This window comes from Akebia trifoliata, chromosome 10, assembly GCF_017979445.1.
Source record: "Akebia trifoliata isolate Shusen 1 chromosome 10, ASM1797944v1, whole genome shotgun sequence".
NCBI lineage: Eukaryota > Viridiplantae > Streptophyta > Magnoliopsida > Ranunculales > Lardizabalaceae > Akebia > Akebia trifoliata.
In genome coordinates this window covers 25,557,391-25,571,714 of record NC_141384.1, presented here as the reverse complement: position 1 = coordinate 25,571,714, position 14,324 = coordinate 25,557,391, and the positions used below count along the sequence as shown (strand labels likewise).

At 34.6% G+C, this 14,324-nt stretch overlaps 1 protein-coding gene across 7 annotated transcripts; it reads right to left on the bottom strand.

Annotated features, from left to right (window-relative positions):
- Positions 1-2,593: 2,593 nt before the first annotated feature.
- HINT4 (histidine triad nucleotide-binding 4) lies at positions 2,594-11,470 on the bottom strand. Of its 7 annotated transcripts, none has more exons than XR_015182163.1 (8): positions 11,326-11,457; positions 11,159-11,205; positions 10,760-10,836; positions 10,566-10,632; positions 6,706-6,783; positions 6,452-6,572; positions 3,187-3,310; positions 2,594-3,075 (listed from the first exon to the last, which is right to left on the bottom strand). XR_015182163.1 is itself a non-coding variant. In XM_086456048.1 (7 exons), the coding sequence occupies exons 1-6, from the start codon at positions 11,395-11,397 to the stop codon at positions 6,488-6,490; spliced, it is 426 nt and encodes a 141-aa protein (XP_086312174.1). In that variant the 5' UTR covers positions 11,398-11,457; the 3' UTR covers positions 2,594-3,075; positions 6,452-6,487. The 7 variants fall into 7 exon arrangements, 5 of the variants coding, with proteins under 5 accessions (XP_086312174.1, XP_086312175.1, XP_086312177.1 ...); XR_015182164.1 differs by having other exon boundaries at positions 3,255-3,310; XM_086456048.1 differs by lacking the exon at positions 3,187-3,310.
- Positions 11,471-14,324: the final 2,854 nt, after the last annotated feature.

The window sequence follows — 14,324 nt, the reverse complement described above, 5'->3', positions numbered from 1 at the left end:
TTAGTTGGACTCATTTTCTATATAGCTAAGATTGTTTACCTCAATTTATTTAAGGTATGCTTGATTGCATGGAAAATCAAAATCCATATAAAAGTTAAATCTATTGTTTGATGTTACTTTGGAAAAAATAAAGAAAAAAAAAAAGGATGATGAGGAAGAGGGAGGGGAAGAAGACGTGGTTGTAATAGTGGTATCGACGGCAGAAGAAGAAGATATATATATATATATATATATAATGTTGGGTTATTTTGACAAAATCCTAGAAAATATTCTAGGCAAAGTTTTGTCTTATATGACTAAAAAATTTCGGAATGAACTGATTTTTTTGTGTGAAGGTGATCTCTATAATCAGTAGATCATCCTCACAAAAAATCAGTCAGTTCTAAAACTTCTAACCCCATGAAAAGTGGTTACAACTAATGGTAAAAAATTGACGGTTCACGATTCTTCAACTGATAAACTAGGGTTAGAAATTTCAGAATTGACTGATTTTTTGTGAGGATGATTTTCTCATCATAGAGATCATCCTCACAAAAAATCAGTCCAATCCACAAAATACTTTTGTTAAGAATGTTGTTTAGGAATTTTTAAAAAAGAATATTATATATATATATATATATAGAGAGAGAGAGAGAGAGGAGAGAGAGAGAGAGAAAGAAGGTGGTTGATGATGGTGGTGACGACGATGAGGTTGACTGTAGTGGAAGTGGTGGGGAAGAAGAAGATTTGAGTGAAGAAGAAGAAAATATTTTTGAGACAGAAAATTTAGATGAATTTTATTTTCCCACTTATATTTTGGTAATATTCATGTTTTTGTGGACTTTTTGTTAGGGTGAAAAATAAATTTCCATGAAAAAATGCAATTAAACACATGAAAAATGACATTTTCTACCATATTTTCTATGTGCAATCAAACATACACTTAGTGATTGGTAATACCTAAAAATCCATCTAATTAAAATAGTTCAAATTTTATTCAAAATCAAAGTTATCCAAATCCAAATTTAGCGATTTTGATTTCTTCAAGTCTATCCAAATTTAAAAAATTGGTTAGGATACATGGGTTGATGTCCCTTTTACCGCATCAGATCTAGATTGGATACAAATTGATTCCTATATCCACCTAGATTTGAATGATATATTACTTCGTAAATTATATTTTTATATTTTTCAAGGTATCTTTCTTCAACAAATAAGTTTTGGGCATTATGATCAAAATCTCTCTCTAAAAAGATGATATTGACACCTTAACTTTTACTTATTACACCCTAATTTCTTAAATTATTTATCAAATCCTAGTTCTATGTTATCGAGTCTGACCCTCTTCATTAGAAGACACTTGGAATTTTTGTATTTATTTTGTACCCCTACATTTTTTTTTCAATATTTGGAATAACACCTTGAAAATGCCACGTATAATCCAAAAGAGAGGATTTCTTCAAAATTTTGACACGGGATTGCCACTTCAAAGTTTTTTCTCATGTTACTTGATTTGTGAATTCGCTCAATTCAAATTCAGATTCGTAGTTCGCTACTCGAGAATAAACCCGATTCGTAAGGATAGAAAAAGATGAGGACATTTGAAGGTTGAAGTGATGAATAAGATAAAGAAAATGGCAGATTTTGATAAGAAAAAAGTCAAGCTTTTTATTATTATTTAATAGGTTGAAGATGAGGGTATTGAGTCATTTTTCATCAATTTATTAATAAAGACCAAGGTCAAAAGGGTATGTTAGCAATTTGAAATTTTAGGAAGACATCTCAATGTTATCAATATGTAAAGGAGAACCTAAATAATTTAAGTAAAATATTAAAATTTGTTTAGTTTTCTACATCTTACGAACCTAAAAGCGAACTGTACCACGAATTGATTCGGTTCAAACTGATTTGTAGTTCAATACCTTTATAAGGAATTTGGTAACCTGTCCTAATTAAAGATTAAAACATGCTCCTCAAACATTTCAAAGGTTTGACTCAATTTATGACCTCAACATTACAACACTATGATTAGATTCATATGAAATCCAAACCCCCCCACCCAAAAATAAAAAATAAAAAATAAAAAATCTAGCAGGACAAAAAAGTAAAAGTGATCTAGATTGTTCAATTGTGTACTTTGTTCGTTAAACAATATGATTGGACTTTACTAACATAGAGATGGGCAAGAAAAGATTGTATTAAGCTTAAGTCGAAAAATTTGTGAAGTTGAGAACCAAATTCCAAAAGAATCAATCTGACTTCGAATATAGATGATGTTCTCCAATGTAAATAAATGACAATGCACACTTCAAACGAATAGAATTTTTATATTTAAAATGATTGCGGGCACCACACACAACTTAACACTAAATTGATAATTTAACCATCAGCCCGACATTATACATTACACCACACCAACATATGGCCTCAAATATAAAATGGGTGAGTCACGAAATTTGAAAACAGTAATCCAGATTTCAAAGAGTAAATGATCAAGAGATACAATTAGGAATAAATAAGTAAAATTTAACAAAGATAAAGATATACAATCTTAAGAATAAGGAGATCCATGTAAGTGTAATCTAATACGTGGAAGATTAAAGAACAAAGGATACACAGAACAAAAGAACCCGCGATTATCATAGAAATAGGTGTAGTTTACATTCAAGAATGTGTGGAACTGATCACAATACTTTACTAAAATCAATGTGATAGTTAGATGAGAGGACTACAATCATTCAACTGAGACCACACCAGACACAACCAATCATACATATGGGTCCCACTTGACACTGATTCGTAGACAGCTATCCTACGATGGATCTATGTTAGGTTAGGTCAGGTCAGGTCAGGAGAAAACCAAAACAAAAAACCACTCAAAATCGTCATTTTAGCTTAAAAGGGCCGGGGGCACCAGCTGTTCCAAATTAAAACACACTTACTGTAACACCCGCCACGTATCATCTGATGCATTGTACTTCGTGCCAAAATGGAAAATATTAGCCAACTGACCAGTTAGGTCTACTCTACTACTGTTTTGATGTGGACTAGATTCTCGTGAGCAGCAGCCAACTGACCAACTCTACACGAGAAACACTACAAAACAAGAACAAAAAATTGTTTATTAATGCGTCCACAGCTGGCTTGAAGCCCAGAGATAGAGATGGACATGGAGATGGAGAGAGAGAGAGAGAGAGAGACAGAGACTTAAAGCAGACGTCATGGGTTGGAGATGGGATAGATTTCAAGAGTTGGGAAATCAAGTGGCCAAAAACCTTAAAGAGGAAAGCCTACTGTTTGCCAGCTGGTTGGGGACCTGGGAAACCATCCACTGAAAATTAAATTACTTTCTGTGTAGTATAATAATAATACCTTTTCTTTTTATTTATTTATAAATTTTTCTACTCTTAATGGGAAGTGCATCATTATCTCCACAGAAAATTAAAAAAATAATAAATAAAAATGGGGGTTTGGATGATTAGAGAAAGAGATGATTTGGTGTTTTGTGTTTTATGATAAGAAATGGGGGGTGGGACATGTTCATCATTGCCATTAATCATTGAATAGTTGGCTAGTTGTCTAGTTGGTAAGGAGTGTGGATCAACGACTATATTTTAGGTCAAGATTGAACCAACTTTATTAGCTTTTATGCCTAACAGTAGGGACCATCAAATGCATCAACTCTTAGACAACTTGGTCAAATCATCCAGTTTGGAACCATGGGTTCAACCATCAAAATTGAGAGCTACCAGTCACCAAGAACTTAAAACAAAAAACCAAACAATGCTGAAAAATAATATTTCCTGAAAATGCAATTTTTAGCATATTTTGATACATTCTCTCTGGAATTTAATTTTTTACAAAAAGGTAAAATTCTCTTATTTCGACATTTTCTTAAAATGCACTTCTACCCCTGGTTTTAAATCTCGTCCAAGACCAAGACGACTCGTCCAATACGTCTCGGTATCGTCCACCAACGAGACAAATAGACAAGTCAAAGGTATCCGATGAGATTTAAAAACATGGTTCATTTGTCTCATTGTTGAACGAGACAACTCAAAAGTATCAGAAAACTCGTCCGAGACGTCAAAATGAGTTTTAAAACCATGCTTCTACCAAACAGTAATTTTACGACGCATTTCCGTCGCTTCTGCTCCTACTACAATTCTTAGAAGCAAAAGCCCACATCAAACCCAAAATGGGCCCAAATGTGTCTCCTCATCATACCAATATTTAATTTGGCATATGCTTGTCGGTCCAGCTGAGACAATGAAATTTACCATTTGTAATAGATCATCTATTACGTTATGGGCTTTATAAACAGGTCCACACATTAAAGCTCATAAGGTTCAAACCCCCTGACGAAGCTAAAGCTAAAATCCAACAGCTATGAAGTGAGCCACATGGAAAAATTCATCTTGTGGGGGACAAGTATTACCAAGTAAAATATAATAACTTAGTATTTCATAAATCATTAATAAAATGGCAATTATTAAACTAAAGTAAATCATAAGAAATGAGACTCCCAAGTAGTGCATGTGAGCAAATCGTGTTGTACGACAGTTAATATTTATTTACTAGTCACAATGTTGATATGTTATACAATCAATCATTCTCTTTTGGGATGATGCACCAAAATTAATTACTTCCTAATAGTTAATAGAATACTAAGTCCTACTAATGGACCAACCCTGTGTAATGGACTTTATAGAGCAGAATCAAGCTTAAACTAATTTTTATGGAACTAAAATGATCATGGTCAGTGATATTAGATGATTAGTTTAAACCTTTAGATATGGGTTGGTCAAGCAGATTAAAACATAACCATAAATTCAGTGCAGGCTGTGAAGGAGGCATAACAGATTATGATACCAGAAAGAATAGAATGGCATAACTAGATTGATGTCAATGATGAGAACACCACGTAAAATATTTATTTCAGAGTTACTGAAGTTGTTAACAATCTTCTTCGACGTAAAAGTCTTGTTCTGGTGGATTATTATTGTTTGTATAAAGTGAGTGGAGAGTTGGTGGATCATCTTCTTATTCACTGTGAGTTGGCTTTTGGGGTGTGGTCTTTTCCTTCTCTCTTTGCTTAAGCTCTCGCTCTTTTGGTGTCATCTGTATTCTGTTTTTGTCTCTTTTGGTTGGCTGGAAGTCCACCTCCATTTCTAGCAGGTTGAAGATTCTTTGGAAACTCACGCTTTTCGCAGTTTGTTGGGGCTTGTAGAAGGAGAGGAACGGCTGTACGTTTGATGGAAAGGAAAGCTCAATGCAAGAGATCATTTTCAATATTCTTGGCTGCTTGATCTTTTGGTGTAAGCGGTTTAATGATTTTAGAGGGGGTCTTTTTGAAGATTTTTTTATTTAGGTGGGATATTGTTAGTGGGGAGAGATGGTTGTATCCTTTTTGAGGACATCTTTTCCTTGCATTAATACAAAATGTACTTATCAAAAAGAAAAAAAAAATGACGTTAATGTCAGATTACACAAGGGAAGTTTTGTTTTTGAATATTTCTAACCATACTAAGTCTCGATAAAATGATGTTCCCTTAAGAAATGAAATTCCTCAATCAACTTAATATCAACAGCTGTTTTTTTACAATGGAGACCTCGGAATATAAAGAAGTCTTTGACAATGATATGTGACAAACCCATTCTACATAAACTAAATGGAAAACTTTGTAAGACGATGATACCAGCTTTATGGGATTGATAGTTGAAGAAGATATCATGTTAAAAGAATGGTTAACAAAGATAAGGATGTTGAGATGGACGAGTGAAGACAGAAAGGAAGATAAAAATAAGAATAGAGGTGTCGATAAAGAGTAGGATCATGCTATCTTATGATATGAAACATCTTGGGTTCGTATAAAATGCCGTAGGAGGTAAGTTCTTTGGAGGCGGGAGCTCCACCTTGACTAGGGTCTTGCCATAGTGAATTCAAGGTAAGGGTGGCACTTCACACAGATGATCCATGCAACCATAGAAAAAGCATTATGAAATGGGCAGGGGTGGAGCCAGGATTTTACCCTTGTGGGGGCAACATAAGAGTGGACATTGTTTTGTAGGGGCAACTAAGAGTGTAAAAGAATTTTGTGGGGGCAATGTAAAAGTGGAAAAGTTTTTGTGGGGGCAACTAAGAGTTGCAACTTTTTTTTGTGGGGGCAATAGCGGCAAATTTCTTTATCCACCGCTATTATCTGTCGCAATAGCCCATTACTTCCTGGTATGTTTGAAAATACTTATGGGGGGCAAGTGCCCCCATTGCCCCCACTCTAAGTCCGCCCATGGAAATGGGCATGAGAGCATGCGGACTGTATGACTTGCATATATAACGAAATGGGAGACCTAATGGTTAGCAACCTACAAATAGTACAATTTTCATGGATTCCAAATCTATATATGCTTATTAAAGACATAACTTTAACAGAAGCATTTGTCTCAGTAACCAAGTAATCAGAATGCTTACAGATTTGGATACCACAACTTAAGAATGGATTGAAATTTATGGCTTTATCTTCTCCAACAATTTCTCAACCTCAAGGAAACCACCAAGGGGTCCCAAAGAAATGTACTTTACTTGCTTCCATCTGTTCAAGTACTTTAAGAATTATAGAAGGAAGTGGTATGTAACTTGTATGTAACGGGTTCTAATTATCTCACACAAAGAAAGATTAAAACAAAACAGAAAACAGAGAAAAATTCCAAATAGAACCAGCATACCTGGGTATGAAGGGAAGTGCAAAACAGTGGAGATGGAGATGATCAACACTATTCCATGGAGGTTGATGGAACCCAAATCTGTAAAAAGCAACCTAAGAAGCTTAGAGCATGCACATGCCTATTTTTGTTATTGATAAAGAAATTTTATAAAAGAAGAATAGAGGTCAAGAAGACCTACCAACTTCACAATGCAAGAACCAAGCAAAAAAAAACAAAAAACTTCACAATGCAAGAGAGAAGAAATAGAGAAGAGGGGGAGAAAACCAACCACAAGTACCCTCTCCCTTTACAGGAAGTCTTCAAAGAAGATACCCTTAAAATCCTTAATGATAATTGCCAAAAGATAGAAAACCATCACCCACCCCCATTGACAACCCTTGCAAAGACCACTCTTTTTGTTAAAAAATCCAATTCTTCCTATCCCTCCAAATGGCCCAGCACATTGCAAAAGAAGTTACCCCCAAAGAATCCTTTCTCTGGAGTGAAAAGGCCTTGATTTGCCAACTAGAGAAAACTTAAATTTCAGAGGATGGGAAACACCAAGAAACTTAGAAATGGGACCAAACCTCCTGTGAGAAGGAACAATGGATGATCAAGTGACTAACTGATTACCATTAGCCCTACAAATAACACAAAAATTGACAGAAGTTACATCACATTCCAGGATATTGTCCAAGGTTTAAAATTTTTCCCCAAACTGCATAGAGCAGGGAACTCCAAAGAGGAAGCTTTTGCAAGAGACTGATAGAATAACTCGAACGAGAAGATTCCTACCTGATTCTACCAACACCCAATCGTCTTCTTCCGATGGATTGAAGACAAGGGATTTGAGGTGACTGCAAAGCAAAGCGATGGATTCAGCCTCCTGATCATTAACTCTACTACTGAAACCAATGTCCCAAGAGGGAACAACCCAATTTAACACATGAAACCGATGACATGCAACATCTTCTTCAAGGAGATGGAATATAGGTCCGGCTAATGGCGACAAAGAGAAGATGAGGCACACCAATGGTCTTCCAAGAACCGATTCCTCTTGCCCACCTTGAAAATAACTCTAATATGAAACTTAGAAAGCACTTCTAAGGATATCTTTTCACACTCCACCCATATACGACCTTCCTTCCAGACTTACCCGTCCAAAGGTTTTTGATCGATTTTCGCCACAATAACCCTCCATAAAAATTCAGACTCAAGGCCAAATCTTCATAACAATTTCCTGTTTGCCCTACTAGCACTCGATGCTTTTTGGCATAAAAAAAAATTAGAAGAAATATATGGGATGCTCGCCAGTGTGGATTTCAAAAAGATCAATTTGCCTCCCTTCAAAATATCTCGACTTCCATGAGTTTAAGCAACAGTTAACTCTCTCAAGAATAGGATCCCAAATGGCTTTGCTCCTACAAGTCACTCCCAAGAGGAATCCCAGATGGGAAGTAGGCAAGATCCCACCTAACAACCCATGAAGGCATGTATCTAGCCTAAAGAATCGAGTTGGACACAGGCCCTAACCGCAAAATCTTGCACTTACGAGGATTTTAAGCCTACCCTAATATCGCCTTGGAACAACAAAGGAGACCACTAAGGAACCTCATTTGGTCACTAGAAGCATTAACAGACACTAAGGTATTGCCTATGAATTGGAGATGAGAAATCATAGGCCCATTGAAACACACCTCAAAACGAGCAAAACTTAACGACCTCCCAATATGAGCCCCAACTCCACTCGTCTAAAGAAACTGGGGAGCTATAGTTAATCCTAAAGAGATCCTAGGACAACTTGCCGAAAAAAAAAAGTGTACGCCCAAAAAACTCACCAGAAAACATTTTCTCATATTTTTGGGATAGGTTTTGCTGATGATAGCTGCACACACAACTTACCAGTAATTCAACAATTCCATGATAAGGGGCACCCTAGTGACTTGCATAAAGAAGCTTCCCGAAATTAAGAAATGCCCCAGTAATTCACAAGCACTGAATGTTGTCCAACCTAGCCCTCATCATATAAACAGTGAAAACTCAACATAAATGAAACGAAGTTTAGCAAACCCCAATATGACAAGGAACCATATAGAAATACTTCAAAGTAAGAGAAAAGCTAAGGGAACTTGAAATAAAATGAATTCACGTCCATGGTTTAAAATCTTGTTTCGTCTCGATGTTTTGGATTTTTCAAAAACTGAAACATTGTGATACATTCGAAACATTTATTGTCTTTCAAAGGATACCAAATCAAGGGATATGTCATTAATTTTAAAATACAAGGGTTTCTCAAATATCCACTTAAATATATGGGCCTTTTTTTAAATTCCTAAAGTGTTTGAAGGGAGACTAAAATGAAGGGCATATTATCAGTTCTAGTACATTGCATGTTTCGAACAATCTCGAATCTGTATCCAAAAAATCGAAAAACAGAGGAGTACGAGAAGATGGAGATGAAGACGATGAGTTAACCGAACCTTGAACTTTGGTGCCGATGATCCGGGTATGTTCTCTCTCTCTCTCTCTCTCTCTCTCTCTCTCTCTCATCTGATGTCACAATCGGATCTCGATACCATCGTTTATGGAGGTCGCAATCAAAAAATAGCTTGAGAAACCTTGATTGAAGTCAATTCTCCATCAGAAAACCAGATCAAAAGAGAAAATGAGAACTTTGGAATCGAAACCTTGAATGTTTCGATTCTATAGGTGTATCGTCTCGGAAGGTTGAAAATCCGAGACGTTTCAGCTCATACAAACCAAAACGAAACGAAATTTTAAACCATGGTCACGACTACAAATATTCATCAAAAGCTAGCTCCTAAGCATTCTACACTCAGCAGAACCAATTCAGATGGAGAATAAGAACTAATAAAAAATGTTGTCGAGTCGAATCAAATTCCAAAATAGTCCGTACGATACGATTTGAATCGGGATTCAATTCATTGAATCATAAGATTTTTCTTCATGAGTAGACAAATATGAAATAATATTCCTAATTACTTCAAAACTCATCATAAAAATGAAACGTTATGTACTAACTCTTACAAATGTTACATCCATTATAAGATATTGACCTAATCCTATGGTTATACAAACCAAAGCCTCTTTCAAAAGAAAAAGGGAAAAAAAATCAAAACAAATTATTATCACCTATAGGGGCAGAGCCAGAATTTTCTCGTAGTGGGTACAAACTATTTAGGTTTTTTGTTAGAAATTGAGGAAAATGATATTTAGGTCATTTCCAATTAGTCTATGAGAGAAGGCCCAGTCAAGAGGCAATGTCATCTTCAAAAAATCAAGAAGGGGGGGCAAAAATTGGAGGGAGGTGAGGGAGTGGGGGCAAATGGGCATGTAATTAGTTGAGAATACAGTGGTATCTCTAAGTTTTGTTGGGGCAATTGCTCCTGCTAGCTCTGTCCCTGATTACCTAAGTAATTTAGGAAGAAAATAAAATAATTAGGAAGATCCTCGTCCTTGGCTGTATTAATTCATAGTCAGATTAAACATGTTTTTGTATCTCACCAATAGTCTTAATTCTCGATTTGCAAATTGCAAGGATGGATATTCATGTCTTGTAATTTGTGTTAGCTGATAGAACATAAAATTTCAGAAGAAAAAAAAAAAAAAACTAATATTTGTATTTTAAGGCTCAGGAAAAAAAACAAAACTACACATGCATCAGTCATTGTTTTCACCTAAAAAATGTGCCTCGGGTTTTTAGTCTAACCATAAGATTTCCTAGAATAGTAAGATTCAAATGATGAACCTCATAGTAAAATACTAGAATTCATTAAGAAAAATCATACGATTTTTATATAGAGTGATTAATACACAAGATTCAAATCATTTGAGTAACATATATACGTGGAGAACCATACCTGTAATGCTTGGACTCAGGTGCATCTTTGTGTAGTAGACTTTGACCCACACTCAACATGTGACTCACTGTAGACAATCCAAATAACAGAAATTATAAAAGACACAAAGAATTATAAAGTAACAAAATGTTGGGAATTCCCCAAATAATCAAAAAAATGCATGTTAATCATCCTTGCTGAGAATTTAAAAGTACCCAAATTATAATCTTCTGTTCTTTTTTGGAGGTCTTTAACTGATGAAATGTGCTCCACAGGAATTACCAAATAATGCCTATCAATTTGATCAAGAAAATAAAAGTAGTCTGTAAAACCAATACCAAATAAAAAATGGATGAGATATTTCTTATATTATTGATCATTTAATTAGTATTAAAAAAAAAACCATTTGAGATCATGAGCAGTTTCCAACAAGTTATAAAAGACCATCTTTTTCTGTACTAAAATTAGATCAAGATCTGAAATAATCTACACAAATACAAACCCAATTTCAAGAATCACAACTGCATATGTTTGGATCACCATTTTGCCATAGAAAGATGGAAAATTATGGAGAAAAATTAAAACCCAAACAAGCCCTAAAACTAATTAACCACCTTAATGCTGAAGGTTTGATATCTTGAAATGCAACGATCTGGTCATCCTGCAAAAGTCGGAAAAAACAATAAAAAGTAAATTAAAAATCGGATTCTTGTTTAGGGTAAAATTCGAATACAAATTGAAAAAAAATATATCGAAAATGAGGAGAGAAGAAGGATCTGACGGTGTAGAGGAGAGGGGTAGAAGTGGAAGAACGAGCAATTTGACAGAACAAGCACGTTCCAGCTCCCGCCATTGCCCTAACTCAACACTTCTTCGCTATATAACTGCGTTTTTTATGGAAGTTGGGATTCGTTGGAAGTTGTAACACGTAATTACGAATTGAACCATTCATTTTTTTCATGTGTATCTCGAGAAAACATATATATGATTCTGTACACATTCCATGTCAGTTGAGTGTAATATATATATTAAGAGAGATTCGCCTGGGAGATCTAACTGTTTCATTTTTATAAAAAGATTCGTTATAATATTACTTGCCAGGTACCATACTCAAATGATTCCATGACTTGAATAAGTTTAAGAACCGTAGATCTGTACGCCTTGGGATACATTATTGCATTTTTCCCATAAAAAATGTATTTTGTATATCCCAAGACCTAATGATCTGCGATTATTGAACTTGTCCACATCATGGAGTCATTTGAGTATGCCACCTGGTAAGTCATATCATCAAGACTCTTATTAAAGAAGTCCCTTCAAGGGAACGTTAGTGATACCCATCTACTTTCAACACCTACCATCAAAGTTGAAAGGGTTTTTATTTTATTTTATTTTTTTCTTCATTAAATCTGATTTTCCTATTAAATCTAGAAGCCAGTGTTGTTGTATTGCTAATTTGATAATTCATGTGGGCCCTATGACCTTTAGTAGGATTTGAAATCTTACTAAGTTAGTCATGATAGCCTAATTCATAAGGTAAGGATTGTTCATGTAACAAACTTAATAAAGTAAGGGAGTTTTTATGATAAAATTGCAACATATAGGTATGTCCGATAAATCTTTTTTTTTTTTTTGAGTCGTGATAATCTGACTACCCCACGTGGCAAACTCAATTGACTACCTGACGTGACAAATTCAAGAATCGTAGACATGTGCTCCTCGAGATACATGTTTTTATGGGGAAGTGGAACCATGTATCCCGAGGAGCGCAGATCTACGGTTTGAACTTGTCACGTCAAGGTAGTATATTGAGTTTGCCACGTGGGGTAGTTAGATTATCATGATTCTTTTTTTTTAAGAATGCTGACATTCTAACTAGATAGTATACTCGATTGACGTGGCATGGACAGGGAACCATATATTTGTTTCCTCGTGATACACAACTACAAATCCCCATAAAAGTTGTGCACTTGGGTATCCCGAGGAAATGGATCTATGGTTCCATGTTCATGCCATGTGAGGTGAGTGAAGACTTTCTAGTTAGAAAATCATTATTCTTTTTTCAATTAGTTTACCATGGCTCTTACGGATTTTCCATTAGTTTTTAAGAATAATCATTTACTTAGGTGTTGTTTGTTAAACTGAAAAAAATAAGTGTTGAATAGCATTAAGCACTGAAACTTATAAGCGCTGAATTTAAGTGCTGAAAAAGTTATTTGTTTAAATGCTGAATCATATTTTTTACACATTGCTGAAACTGGTAAATTGTCTTTGTTACCCTTACAATCATATTATACATTGTTTGCATGTTTCAAATGCATGTTTCTTATCAATCACAATAAAATATATTATTTCTTATAAAATTAAAATACAATTTATTTTTAAATAATATAATACTCCAATCTTCAATTTATAAATAATAATTTCTATTTATAAAAGCCCACAAATTTCAAATTAAAAATAATAATGTCATACAAGTCACCAAAATTTGAAATCAACATTAAAATAACTTAATTTTGGATGAAGAATTTTCTATCGAAATGAAGGATGTGTAATTATAAAAGCACTATATGAATTAATAAGGGCAACCCACACCATAGCCAATTTTTTTTGTTTTATATGGGTTAAAGTTTTTGGAATGAGCAAATTTTTAGTGAGGATAGTCTATATGGTCTAGAGATCATCCTCACCAAAAATCAGTCCATTTTGAAATTTCTAACTCGTCAAAAATAGTTTTTTTTTTTTTAAAGGGACGATTTACGGTTCTTGAACTTATTTTGATAGGGTTAGAAGTTTCAGGATGTGCTGATTTTTGGTGAGGATGATCTCCTTATTGTAGAGATCATTATTATCAAAAATCAATTTATTCCAAAACTTTTAACCCATATAAGACAAAATAATTTAGCTATGGTGTGGATTTATTAATTTGTGGAGTGCTTATATATTAATGAGGAGATCATCCTCACCAAAAATCAACTCATTCCAAAACTTTTAACCCATATAAGACAAAATAATTTAGCCATGGTGTGGATTTATTAATTTGTGGGGTGCTTATATACTTATCCATGGGATATAAGAGGTAATATCCTTTTAAGAATAAGGGCATACTTGTCCATGCTCAAAAAAATGAAGGGCATACTTGTCGGTATCAAAAAAAGCAAAGTGCTTACTGCTTCAACACTTTTTTTCAGCATCAAAATAGTGTTGAATTTTATTCACTTATTTTCAACAATAAGCGCTAAAAATATAAAGTAAACAAACGCGCTATTTTGACAAAAAGTGCTGAATTTAATTTTTTTTAGCAATAGGCGTTGAAAAATAACGCAAATAAACACTGCCTTACTCTCCCTGTGACATACTCCCCTCTACTCTCCTGACGTGGCATGTGCATAGAACCATAGATTTTCTCGGGATACGCAACTACACATATTTATGGGAATATGCAATTGTGTATCTTGAGGAAATCTATGCTTCTATGAACATGCCACGCAGGAGAGTATGGGGGAGTATGTCAAAGAGAGAGAGAGAGAGGGGGGGGGGGGGGAGGGATTCAGATTACTCTTAATATTGATAATGCACCAAAAATGATCAGAATACCCTAATAAATATATATATATATATATATATATATATTATATATATATATATATATATATATATATATATATGGGTCCCGTTCGGCACCCTAAGTTTTACCACACACTTAACAAATGCGTTTTGTCTTACATGGGTTAGAAGTTTCGGAATGAGCTGATTTTTGGTGAGGATGATCTCTATGGT

Excerpts from the sequence above, each read along its gene's own strand:
- HINT4 (XM_086456048.1), bottom strand. The coding sequence starts at position 11,397 with ATGGCGGGAGCTGGAACGTGCTTGTTCTGTCAAATTGCTCGTTCTTCC. Across the intron at positions 10,633-10,759 it reads AACAGAAGATTATAATTTGG|TGAGTCACATGTTGAGTGTG; the intron begins GTACTTTTAAAT and ends GATTGTCTACAG. Across the intron at positions 6,573-6,705 it reads GCACTTCCCTTCATACCCAG|ATGGAAGCAAGTAAAGTACA; the intron begins GTATGCTGGTTC and ends GTACTTGAACAG.